A 13,366-nucleotide genomic window follows, 5' to 3' on the forward strand; every position below is an offset into this window, starting at 1 on the left:
GTTTTATTCATTAAACTAGTTTTCTATGATTATTATAGCATCTCCATTGGCCATTTATCTCACAGTTACTTTTATGAATGGGCCTAAAAACAAAATAAAAAATCCATTATTTGGTTCAGTAAGAAAAGAATCGTTTTTTCTGTTGTTTGTGAAAACAACAATTCTCAACAAATACCAACATGTATGACTTTTGAGTGGTTATTATTAATTATGATTAAAATAATATATATATTATTTTAAAGAAACGTAGAAAGCGGTGCTAGGCTCTTGTCGGTCACGAATCCATTATATATGACTCAGCATTGTTTTATTCATTAAACTAGTTTTCTAGAAGATTACATTTGCATTGTTTTTTTTTCTTTACTTTTTGAAACAATTATTTGCATTGTTCATAAAACGATCTATTCATACATGATTCACGACGCTACTTTTCATTAGTTGTTAATGTATATTTTAAACATTTATGTTAGAATTTCATCACTAAACCTGACTTTTACGAAACGATTAGAAAGAAAATGACACTAATGAATTTGTACTGGTCCATGCTAAATTTTGAAAAACTACGTTCAATCCGACTAGTTCCGGCTTTTCAGTAATCACTATAATCCCTAAATTAGTAAAAGAAAAGTACAATTTTCGCATAGCCCGAAAATGCTTCTGTCGAAATTTGACTGCAAACATTTCAGTAATGTTAAAGGTAACTTTTAAACTTTATGGGTCGAGTTTTAAATTTCAAATTACCCGGAAATTCTAAATTGGATATCGTAAAGAAACTATTGACGAACTTCAACTAACTGCTTCCCTCACAGAATAATTAATGGGCTATTATGGGCTGCAAAAAAAAGGCTCCAAAATAGAGAAGCTACATTAGATTAGTCTATATTATTATCAAATCAAACAATTAAAGACATTGATTACGGTATTCAATTGATTGATATCAATCCTCTATGACATTGATTACGGTATTCAAATAAAATTAATTTAACAGATATCAATCTTCAAAGACTATTCCAAAATCTTACAAAGCCGCATTTTGAGTAATGTACTATATTCCTAATTCAAGATCTGATTCATTTTTTATCCTTAACTGCACCAAGAAAATATATCATCATTGTTAAGAATATATTATCTAATTAACTACTTAAGATTTTTATCCCACATTCTACGAATATACCATAAATTATACTATCAAATCATATGTAATGGAGAATACGTGACGACTCCCTATAAATACGATGATACTAATCGAAGCTTCAATCATCATACCTTCTTTACTTTCTCCTTTCAAGCCTTCTTCAATGGCTGCCCCTCTCGTGCCTATCACAGATCTGCAGTCCATTAAACCATTCAGAACAAGCTGGAGAATTCAAGTGAAAATTATTCATTATTGGAAGCAATATAACGTCTATTCGAGAAAGACTATAGAAATGGTTTTATCAGATACCATAGAATAAGCTTATATTAGTAGTTTTTGTATGTATCATATTCGTTTTCATTAGCTTATATGTTTATATGTAAGTATATTTGTAGTTTTTTTTTTTTGCAAGAGTCCATTTACTATGTTCCTAAACCAATGTGTTTTTGTAGATGTCATTGTGAGGTAGTTAATTTCGGCAAAATGAAAACTCATGACAAGGAGGATAGAATTAAAAACAAAATCGAGTTTGTACTCAGGGATAAAAGGTACTAATGAGTTCGTGTTTATTCTATACATATAACAATTTGTAACTTTTTAACATTATGCTACTGAATTACTATATTTTCTTTCTTAAGAGATGAACGTTTAGCGTGTACAGTATGGAGGGTCGTTTGCTGAAAACATTCTCTTAGCTTGCGAAAACAACATGCAAAAGATGGTCATATGTTTGCCTTTTTTTTATAGGCAAACACAGCAATTTCCTAAGGTCAATTCTTTCAAAGGTATATATGTAAATTTTTTATTTGCAAAGTTATGTATTGTTTACTTATAAGCATGTGTTGCAAGAGGTTTATTACAAGAATGAAATGTTGTTAGATGAGTTTAAAAATTCAATACCGTTCATATATATCATTACTTAGTTTGCTATTTTTTATTTGTCGGGTTTTAAGTTAATCATGTATTGAAACAATCATAAATAAAATTTTATTAGATTTTTAAAATAATTGGCAAACTCAACTTATACCAATCTTTTTACGTACAAATTTTTCCAATCACCCTAAACTTGTAAAAATGGTGAAATCAAAATTGACAGAAAATATATAAGCATACCACTGTTTGAGAACGAAAATTATCCACTACTTTCAGAAACAAAATAACAATCTGAGAGCATGACAATCAATTCGAAAAATACCAAATGACAATTTGCAAAATTTAACTTAAAAACTGAAATAACTTACCAAAATACATGCAATTAGTTCCTAACTCTTTGAATTTGGTAAAGCCAAAGTGATTTTGTTGAATTATTAATTGCCGATATGTACATATAAACCCTTTGACAGCGGTAGCGTTTTCCCGATTTCGATTTTGTGGTAGGTTTTGCTTTCTTCAAAAAAGGAATAGAAAATCAGCATGTTTGGAAATAATTGATATGAAGACCTGTTCGATGTTGACATGAATCGAAGAACAGAATTGAAGGGAAGTGATGAAGAATGGAAAAGGTTAGTTTAGAGTTTGGGTTTCTCGATTTTGTCGAAGAGAGTTAAAAGAAAAATTGTTTAGTTTAATGTTAAATTGAATAATTTTACAAAAAGGCCTAACTTAGTCCATTAAGATTTTTTATAAGACAATACTAAAGAGTACACTAAACTAAATTGTGAATATTACATACAGCCCAATAACTTCAATAGAAAAAATCAGACAAAAATTTCTATAATAAACTTTAAAAGAAACTTTACAATAAACTAGGAACCATTTTGATAGTAAAGACTATGAATTATTACATGAAATGCTTTTTTTTTTTTTACAACATGAAATGCTATTTAAATAAGTGTTTTCTAACCATGAAACCAAGAAAACGACAAAAAATCAATTTACTCATACAGATTTAAAGTATATATAATTCGTTTGGATCCTTAACAGAAATTCTTATAAAATTTTCAATTTTTAATTAAAAAATAACCATAATTTATAGATTTTCCGAAACATTTTTTGTGTGGATACATATATCCCGTGTATACAATTTTGCAACGTGTCAAAACATGTATGTAATTTTGCAACGGGTCAGAACATGTAGAAAAGTTAGCTGGAAACTCTTTTATTTTTATATTAAAAAAAATTTCAAAAATCCCAAACTTAATTACTTACACAATATTTTCAAAAATCTATTTTTATAAATTAATACAATTTTTTCTTTATTTTATTTTATCCAAATTCATGAAAATATTAAAATTCTATCTTTTATTTTATTTTATCAAAACTCAGTATATTATCATTCACTTTCTTTTTTCCTTCTATTATTTTATCCAATGTTCAAACTCATAACAAAAATATATATTTTACTGACCCTGAAATAAAAATATAACATGTATCAATCCGTTATGAATTTATGTTCTGTGAACATTCCTCCACGCTGTAGCGTGGGTCTGGTCCTAGTTAAGTGTATAACCGAACCAATAGTTTTACACTTATATATTTTCTACTACGTACGAACTTGATATTTAAAACTAAATAATTGAGAAAACCGAGAGCAGGTGAATACAATTTATATGTAGTGAAAATAAAAAATTATAAATACCATATAAGATTTTATAAATATCTTACAAAATTTATACATACTTCATAAATATTTAAGTCGAGTCTCCCAGTTTATAAATCCTATAAACCATTTCAAGTTTAACAGGGAGTTCTTTGAAAATAGAATTGTTGGACACTGAAGAATATTCTGCACAAGTATGAAGAGGCATCTGGTCAACAAATCAATCAAGCAAAGTCATCTATTACCTTCTCCTCTAAGACGAGTACTGAAGTCAAGATGGAAGCCAAAAGAATCCTAGGCATATCGAAAGAGGGAGGGCAAGGAAAGTACTTGGGACTACCGGAATTGTTTGGACGCAAGAAAAAAGACCTCTTCAGTGAAATTGTTGATAGGATTAAACAACGGGCCTTAAGCTGGTCTTCCCATTTCCTCTCATCTGCTGGTAAACTAACTCTCCTTAAGTCTGTCCTGGCAGCTATCCCATCATACACAATGTCCTGCTTCAAGCTCCCCAACTCTTTGTGCAAACATATCCAATCTGCACTTACTCGATTCTGGTGGGACTCTAACAATGGAAAAAAGAAAATGTGTTGGTTAGCGTGGAAAAAGTTGACAAAATCAATAAAAGATGGAGGGTTAGGGTTCAGGGACATCCAAACCTTCAATGATGCGCTACTGGCAAAAATCAGCTGGAGAATCTTGTCAAACCCACAGTGCTTGTTAGCAAGAGTTTTATTTGGGAAATATTGCAGAACCAACTCATTTACGAACTGTAAACCCCCATCATCGGCTTCTCACGGTTGGCAAAGTATATACATTGGCAGGGACTTACTCAAACCCCATCTGGGACGCCTGCTAGGGAGTGGAGCTTCCACGCCGATATGGAGAACACCATGGTTATCTCTCTCACGACCTCTTGCACCTTTTGGTCCACCTACGGAAGCCACCCAGAATCTCATTGTCTCAGACCTCCTATTACCAAACTCGACAATCTGGAACACAGACCGTATCCACCAGATCCTTCCCCTTTATGAGGAAGACATCCTTAAGTTAAGACCAAGTGGAATTCATGGTTCTGATGTATGGGGGTGGTTACCTTCAGTCGATGGCCTCTACTCCACCAAATCAGGTTATTATGAAGGATTATGCTCAAAGGATTATGATGGACCCGAGGTTTTGCCTGCAGCAGACTCTGATGAAAACCGAGAAAACCCACCTGTTTCTTTTGACTGGAGAACTAGCATCTGGGCTACTAACTGTTCCCCCAAGGTCAAACTCCTCCTGTGGAAAGCAGCGCAGAACTTCCTCCCGGTGGGTGTGAATCTCCTTCACAGACATATCAAAGAAGAGGCTAACTGCTCTCACTATGGTGACTCGGAATCTGTCTGTTACCTCTTCTTCCACTGGCCGTTTGTTTCCAAGATTTGGTCCTCTGCCCCCTAAAAGGTCCCATCAGACCAGAACTCATCCGCGACTTTAAATATGGCATCGCTCTAGGCTCTCGAATGATGAACCTCCCACCGTCGGGACTTGGTCATGGCCCTCTCTTCCCGTTCTTTGGTCCATTTGGTCAGCCCGAAATCGCCTAATCTTTCGTAAGGAACAGATTCAGGCAGAGGAGATCCTCCTGTTAGCAATTACCAGAGCTAAAGAATGGCAACAGGCACAAGTACAGGAAATATGAGCCAAGAGGCCAAACCTGCTCAACCCGCAACCACCTCTGCCCCCTTCACAACACTTTGTCACACGGATGCGGCTTGGACGACGAATAAAACTGTAGGTTTCGGCTGGATCTTCAAAGATCGACCCGGAACAACACTGCGCTATGGAACCTCATCCTCCGATCATGTTGATTCCCCCTTGATGGTCGAAGCAATAGCAACTCTCACAGCAGTTAGAGTTGCAATTGAATCGGGATTTACCCATCTCCATTTCGCTTCAGACTCGCAGACGCTGGTCAAAGCCCTTAATTCGAAGATCCGATCCAAGGAACTTTACGTGATTCTCCTTGATATCCTGAACCTTTCGACTTTTTTTATCAGATGTTCTTTCAATTTTACTCCAAGAGACAGAAATGTTGAGGCTGATAAACTGGCAAAAAAGACTCTTTTACTTTGTAATGAACCCCGTTTAATTTAACGAAGGTAGTTGGTTGTTCAAAAAAAAAAAAGACAATTGAATGGAGTCAACAAATTTTGGAATATATATGAGTTAATCTATTTATAGCTTACAAATTTCATCATATATGAGTTAATTTTTTTTTTTTTTTTTGGCAACGAGTTAATCTATTTATAGCATACAAATTTCATCATATATGAGTTAATCTATTTATAGCATATGCATATATATATATGTATGTATATATGTAAAGATAAATATATTTAAAATTTTAATCACTATTTTCATCTAATTTCCGTAAAAAAGCAGAAATATAGTTTGACACAAAATCTTATTATATAACATGCGATATCTAAATGTACTATAAATAAATAATGAATAAGTAAACAAATAAAACCTAATCTATCAATTTTATAATCATATTTGTAAGTTAGTCTTCTACTTTGATTTTTTTTTCCAGAGTCTGTACTTTGATTAGTACATATATTTATCATCGCATTATTGGGTTGGTGGTACGATGATATTAATAATCCTAACTCCTAAGATACAATCTTTTTATCCGCATTATTTAGTTGATCCATTATTTTGTAATGACTTTGATTCCTTACATCTTTCTTTACTACGTGTAAATCTCCACACAATATGATACAGAATTGTTCGTAAATATATTAAGGCAGAAAGACAATTAAGGAATTTTTTTCAAAAAAGAAAAGGGTTATTATGCAATCATATATTATATCATATGCTTCATAGTTTTATTAATAAAAAAGAATACATATTTTAAGAGTACAGCGATTTCATTACATGTCTTATACATAAATGGAGCACAGCTCATAATTTATTGCATAAACACACACCGATCGGAATATATATCTTATACCCAAGTTCAGTCACGGCTCATGATTTACTGCAGTTTGACGCACAAACTTACAAAGCCACACGAGGAGCAATCCCCACTTCTTCGGTCGAGAGATACTCATCGACTCCTTTGGCCATATCGACATGGAATTGGAGAATAGTCTCAGGGTGAGCAATCTCCTCGCTAATTTTCTCATACTCAATGTGCCAGTGCACAATACTCCCTGGCCCTCCCTCCTTCGGGGTCACTTGGAACGTTATCACAAAGCTTTTGAATTCTTTCATCAGATCACCTTCTATGATACTTAACGTCATCAAGTTCTTCTCCGGCTCCGATGCCACGATTCTCTCCTTCGCCACCTTTTCCACCCCCTCTACATCAATTAACTAACACTTTATATTTAATTGGGTATATAGGTTTGAGTTTAATAATCAAAACGAATATCAATTAAAAACATATCATATATGCAAATAATAATATTACAGTCGTGGATCAATATCCAGGATTAGTTTTACTTTTATGGTTCAAAGTTTCCTACTTTTTCTCAAAAGTGATAGTGGTTTTGTGACAGTCCAAGATCAATTAGCTAGACATGTTGATTGTTTAACACTACATACTTAGACGAATGCATACCTCATATGTTTGTCTTAATTAATTTCAGTTTAGAATCCACCAATTATAAGAAAACAAAAGTGTATAAAGTTGACTTGCCATGAATGTAGTCCCAGAAAAGGATTGCGCCAACTTTGCCCCATTCGCCTTCATGCAGTTCACAGTTTTGAATGTGTCCCGGAGATGCAGTGGAGACATGGTGTGGTCTTTCGGCGAACATGTGATAGAACTTATGAGCCGAATTTTTTATCTCCATGTCTGTCTCAAGCTTCCCCACCAAACTAGAAACCTCGGTTTTCGTCACGGCTTCCATTCTTTGTACCTGAGTATAGGGTTTTGAGAGAGGAGTGAGTTCCTTATGAGTTATTTAGCATCTCTTTGTAGAGTAAAGTTTGAGATACTGTTGAAGAAGTTAAAAAGTTTTATTCAGGAAACTAGGGTTTTTTTTTTAAATTATAATTACTTGATTACAAATGCATTGTTTTTATGTGTTTTTTTTTGTGTGTGTTAAACTGTTATATGCATTGTTCATATATAAAACGATCTAGTCATAAATATGATTCCTGACGCTACTTTCGATTAGTTGTTAATATATATTTTAGAATTTCAACCACAAATCTAACTTTTACCAAACCATTGAAAAGAAAATGACACTAGCGAATATTGTAGTGGTTCATGCTAAATACTGTATAAAAGTTACGTTCACTCGTTGTTTCGGCGTTTCAGTATCGTCAAATTGACGTACGAACTCGACATTTAAAACAAAATAAAAGATAGTTCTTAAATTTTTGTTTTTTTTTTACTTTTACATAATTACAATTACATTTAATATTTGATAATAAGTTATTTTCTGTTTTTTAGTACTAGTCATATAATAAATTTCATTAAAAACAACGTTGTCCAATTTAAAATAACATTCATATTTCTTAGATATTTATTATACATATATAAGGATTATTTTTCATACTTTTAGTCATATTAATAGCACAAAATGATTGTTTTAAGTTTTGTTATATGTATGTTACTCTTGTGTAATCTTTATTTAAAATCATGTAACTAACTGAAGATTAGTTTTTAGTAGTTAAATGTAATTAACCACAAACTCATCAATTTAAAATGATTATTTGTGGGGTTCATATATCCATAATATACATATTTATTATGTAGTAAAAAAAACATACAAAACTATTTTTATACGTGTGTAAAACTTTATAAATATAAATACCTTATAAATATCTTGTAAAACCTTAATTATAAATATCCTATAAAACTTTATAAAATTTTATAAATATCTTATAAATCCTTACAACCAATTGGATAGAGTCTTCGAATTATCTTTTAGTACCCCTTTTAGTGTGTCTCTTTTAATAAATGTCTATTTTAGCTGGTAATTTTAAAATAACTCTCATTAAATCAGAAATTTTTATAATGTTTTATAAGGCTTAGAAAGTACTTTTCGATGATAACTATTACTTGGAGACTCGATTCAAGTATTTGTAAGATTTCATAGCGTTTTACAAGGTATTTTAAAAAGTTTTACAAGGTACTTATAAAAAAATTATAAAGTATTTATAAGATTTTATATACGTATAAAGGTAGTTTGTGTATGCTATTATGAGGGTTCACACTTATTTGAGTATATCCCAAATTATTAGAAGTTTTTTTGATAAGGTTTTAAAAAGGGTATATTTTTGAAATTCTCCCTTTTAAATAATTATTTTTGCAATAGTTAAGAAATTAATGAAAAGCATAAACCACCCAGTTAATATATGTTAAAATTATTTAATGACTCTACTATACAAAGAGACTTGGAGTAAAGAGAGGACTAAATAACCAACATAATTCACAATAGAACTGGTATTTACAAATAAAATTTTGACAACTAATGTATATTTAATTAACCTAGGCATTAAATTTTTATATTTTCTGAAGTGTAACATTAAACTAAGAAGGTGTTATTCGATTGTGGTTAGTGTAAAATTATGATGATTATAATGATTGCAGAATTTAAGAAATTTGGAGAGTTTAATAAAGAGTTATTCATAGAGATTTTCAGGAGAATATCCCTGACAATCTAGTATTATTTTGAAGTCAATCAACACTAAACTTTAATATAATATGGACAGGGCCGGCGCAAATTAATTGGATGCCTAAAGCAAAAAAAAAAAAAAAATTATTTACCACTAAACACAAAAAAAAAAATTAGTCAAAACATGCACATCCCAGGTTCAAACTCGTCAAGCTCTGCAAGTGTGGGAAGGACGATGACCACTGCACCACAACAAATTTTCAATTATGATGCCCATAAATTTTGATATATTATCTACTGCTTAAAGCCTATGGTTTACCAGCTTTAGCTACGGGCCGAATCTGAATATGGAAGTTAGTTTAAATATTTCTTAATCCCATAAAGCATGATTTTGAAGGAATTTCTAAAATCATCATTTAAGTAACACATAACTTTTAATGAATGTAAACAGCTTCAATAATACATGACTTTAATAAAAAACATTAAACTTATCAAAATTTATAACTCTTTATAAATTACAAACCCAATAACACCTTCTAAAACTTCAACAACAAAAAATAACGTCAATCTACCGTTAAAATACTGTGCAGATATTTATTTGTACAGTATTTCAATGATTATTTAGTCCCGAAGAAATAAACTTTTGTTTTTTTTTTGTGATGTGGCTGAACTAAAGAGGACTGGTAGGCTGTAGGCACACGAAAGATTTGAGAACTTGCTTCCACATAAAACTAAAGAAATAAAAGTAACTCAAAACTTACCTTTTCTCGATGCCTTTTCTTCCAATGAATATTTAGAGGAAGAGCACTTTATGTATTTGAGCTCTTTATGTGTTTTAGCTCTTTATAGATCGAGTTGAAGAGGGAACTCTTATCCGATGACCAGCTGTATTGACTATGACTCTATGAGTGCCAGTGGCTATAAATTCTTAGCAGTTACTGAGGCCATTTAATCACTTGTAGCCACTTGTTATATCACATTAATTAGTTCAAAAGAAAATCAAAAGTTTTAGTTGGGTTTTATTATCATCCACTTGTTCTTTAGTTGGAATAATCTACTTATCATAAATTGATTTTGAGTTAAATATCTGTGAAACTTAATAAATGATATGAGAGCTACATACCGACCAAACCAAACTGAAATGGACTACGACACTAAAAATGGTTTTATCTAGTCGACATGAAATGAAATCATTCTGATAATATATAAAATCGATCTGATATAAAATTGGCCCAACCAATCTGACTTGAAATAGATCATATAATATAAAAAATATCGATGGATAGCTGAAATTTATTTGGATTGTTTGTAAGTCCATAAAACTTAGCTGAAATTTCGAATAGCTATATGTAGCTACACTTTCAAACATAACACGGTAAACACTCATGACAAGGAGATTATGCAATCGTATATCATATAAGTAATCACTCCGTGCATTGTTTTTGAATTTTTTGTAATTTTAGATATTTTTAAGTTTTATTTGTTTACTTAGTAATGATTATTGTTGCAATTTTTAATATATACTGATTATTTTTGTAATTTTTAATATATACTGATTATTTTTTTGTTTGTGGGGTTTTTTTTTTTTTTTTTTTTTTTCTGTTACCTGAGTTTCTCGTTTATATATAGTATTAGAAATAGATATTTTTTAGTGAGTTATAAATTATGTGTTGAAGGAGTAAACTCATACCATCGTATATAACGGTAACACTCGTGATCCAAATTTTGAAAATTTGGTGAGGGTGTATCGACACCAAGTGTGAATGGGTTAATCGGTTCGATTTTAATTATTCGGTTCGCGTGGTTGGTTCAGGATAAGCTCTAGACTCGAGTTTAAAAGAAAGAAGTCGACTTCCTTCGTCCCGTTAACCGTTTTCGCACTTTTAGAGAGAAAAGAAGAAGAGAGAGTTTCCTGAGACTGTTCTTGAGGTTTTTGGGAGATCTTTGGGTCCTGTGGGTGAGTTTTCTTCCTGGAGAGTGTGGATTAAGGCTAAGGATGTGGTGGGAAGGTTGTTGTGGTGCTAGCTTCGTCATTGAGGTATAGATCTCGTATTTTGGGTAAGGTGAGTGCATGATCATGGGAAGGTTGTTGTGGTGCTAGCTTCGTCATTGAGGTATAGATCTCGTATTTTGGGTAATGTGAGTGCATGATCATCGCTTATCTAAGTTAAGAACTCTGTTTCTGTGACTTTGTGTGTTGTGTGGATGTTTCTTTTGGTTGTTTGTGAGTTCTTTCGTGGCTCCTGAGACTTGGATTCATTCCTGGGATCGTGTGGGACGGAAAGGAGAAGCTTGAAGGCGAGATTCGGAGGTTTTGTTCGAAGGAAATCGATGCTCGGCATCAGTGTCGGTCGACACCAACGCGAGGACGACTCAAGGAATTGACGAGTGTCGCTGTTAGGGATTTTGAGAATGTTGACCAGTGTTGGTCGGCACTTTCTGGTGTCGGTCAACACCCTTCTGCAGCAACCAGTTACGTCATGTTGCTTTGTGCATTGCCTTATTTGTTTTATTGTCTGTTGTTTGTGGCATGAGAGATCTTATTGCATTTGTGTATAGCCGAGTAGATGGAAGGATTACCTCACTAAGTATTTCTGGTAATACTTACGCCTCTCTTTTGTGTTGTGGCGCATGTAAAGACAAAGTGTGATCGTGGAATCAAGGTTATGAAGAGGAGGATGTTCTAGAGGCTCGGTTATTTTCTATGTGTCTTTGTTAGGATGCTAGAGACGGAACTTAGTGGTCTAGAACGGATGCTAGGGTTGCTGGTTTTATGATTGGTTATGTTCTAGATTATTGTTGGAATTAATATTATGTTATTTCTTTAATTATTATTTATTATTGGACTTGAATTATTTGTTATCCGTTGTTGTGCTGATTGGGATAGGTTGCTATTGAGTATAAGATCATTAGATATTAGGATATATATATATATATATATATATAACGAGTTGGATTGTTTCAATAACAATCTATCATAGTTTTGACTTGTTCTCTCTCTAACAAGTAATTGTATTGGATCATTATGCTTTATTAATAATAAAATATATTAAAGCTTAGAATAATTGTGTTCTACAAATATGGGAAGTTTGTAATAAATTCATAGTGGAATTTGTGATTGCATAGTAAAATGTTTATGGTTTTTTTTTCTTTAGATTTTCAAGATATATTGAGCATTCACTATTTTTTCTTATGTCGCTTTCGTTTGGACCTATTGAAGGTCTCCTATCATCAGTTTGACATCTATACAAATAGGAATGAAGACAATTTTAGATGATAAAAATTAGAAAATTTTCTCTTATGCATACAAATTAAAAAATTAGGGCTTTTTAAACCTACAAAAATGATATAATTAATAAGTTAAGATAATGTTAGTTAATTACAAAAATTATATGAGATTTGAGATTTTAGAGATGAGGGTTAGTAAGATATGTGTCTTCCTATTTGATGCAGCAAGATATTAGAATACTTCCAAATATCTATTATTGTCATATTTTAATTAATTAATAATTACTGTTCTAGAATATTCTTTGGTTTTAGTATGTTTTATTATAAATAGCATATTCAGGCCTATTATATGAAGGAGATTGTTTGTTTTTATTAATAAATTAAAGAGCTTTTGATAAGAGCATTCTCAAAGAAAGTCTTTGATTTCTTTGTTAATCGTGAATCCATTGATATCCTGATAAGAATAGAATCCGAGGTACGATTATCCTGCTTGGGATCCATTGATACTCAAGATTACTTTCGTATTTTATCCCGCTGCAACACTATTTATAAGAAAAATTGTAGTTAAGAGTATATGGCACATTCTTTGTCATAGCAGTCACATAAACTATGTGAGAGGTGAGAGAGTTACAAATATGCAATAAACACATATATAAATATCTTTTCTTATATGAAGAGAGCGTCAAATGAAAATTTTTTGGAGCTTGTCAAAAGAAAACTTTACTTTATTATTATACGACATAATATAGTAAGATTTTCTCCAAACTCTTATTCTAAAAACCCGACACTTGGCATATCTCTTTATGACATGTGTAATTCCTTTTAAACTTAATTAAATCATTATCT

General features: G+C 31.9%; 1 protein-coding gene across 2 annotated transcripts; it reads right to left on the bottom strand.

Moving 5' to 3' along the window:
• Positions 6,524-10,189, bottom strand: LOC104701736 (MLP-like protein 31). 2 transcript variants are annotated; one of them, XM_010417479.2, is made up of 4 exons: positions 10,054-10,152; positions 9,445-9,534; positions 7,363-7,585; positions 6,524-7,024 (listed from the first exon to the last, which is right to left on the bottom strand). In XM_010417479.2, the coding sequence occupies exons 3-4, from the start codon at positions 7,574-7,576 to the stop codon at positions 6,720-6,722; spliced, it is 519 nt and encodes a 172-aa protein (XP_010415781.1). In that variant the 5' UTR covers positions 7,577-7,585; positions 9,445-9,534; positions 10,054-10,152; the 3' UTR covers positions 6,524-6,719. The 2 variants fall into 2 exon arrangements, with proteins under 2 accessions (XP_010415781.1, XP_010415780.1); XM_010417478.2 differs by lacking the exon at positions 9,445-9,534 and having other exon boundaries at positions 10,054-10,189.

Source organism: Camelina sativa, chromosome 7 (genome assembly GCF_000633955.1).
Source record: "Camelina sativa cultivar DH55 chromosome 7, Cs, whole genome shotgun sequence".
NCBI lineage: Eukaryota > Viridiplantae > Streptophyta > Magnoliopsida > Brassicales > Brassicaceae > Camelina > Camelina sativa.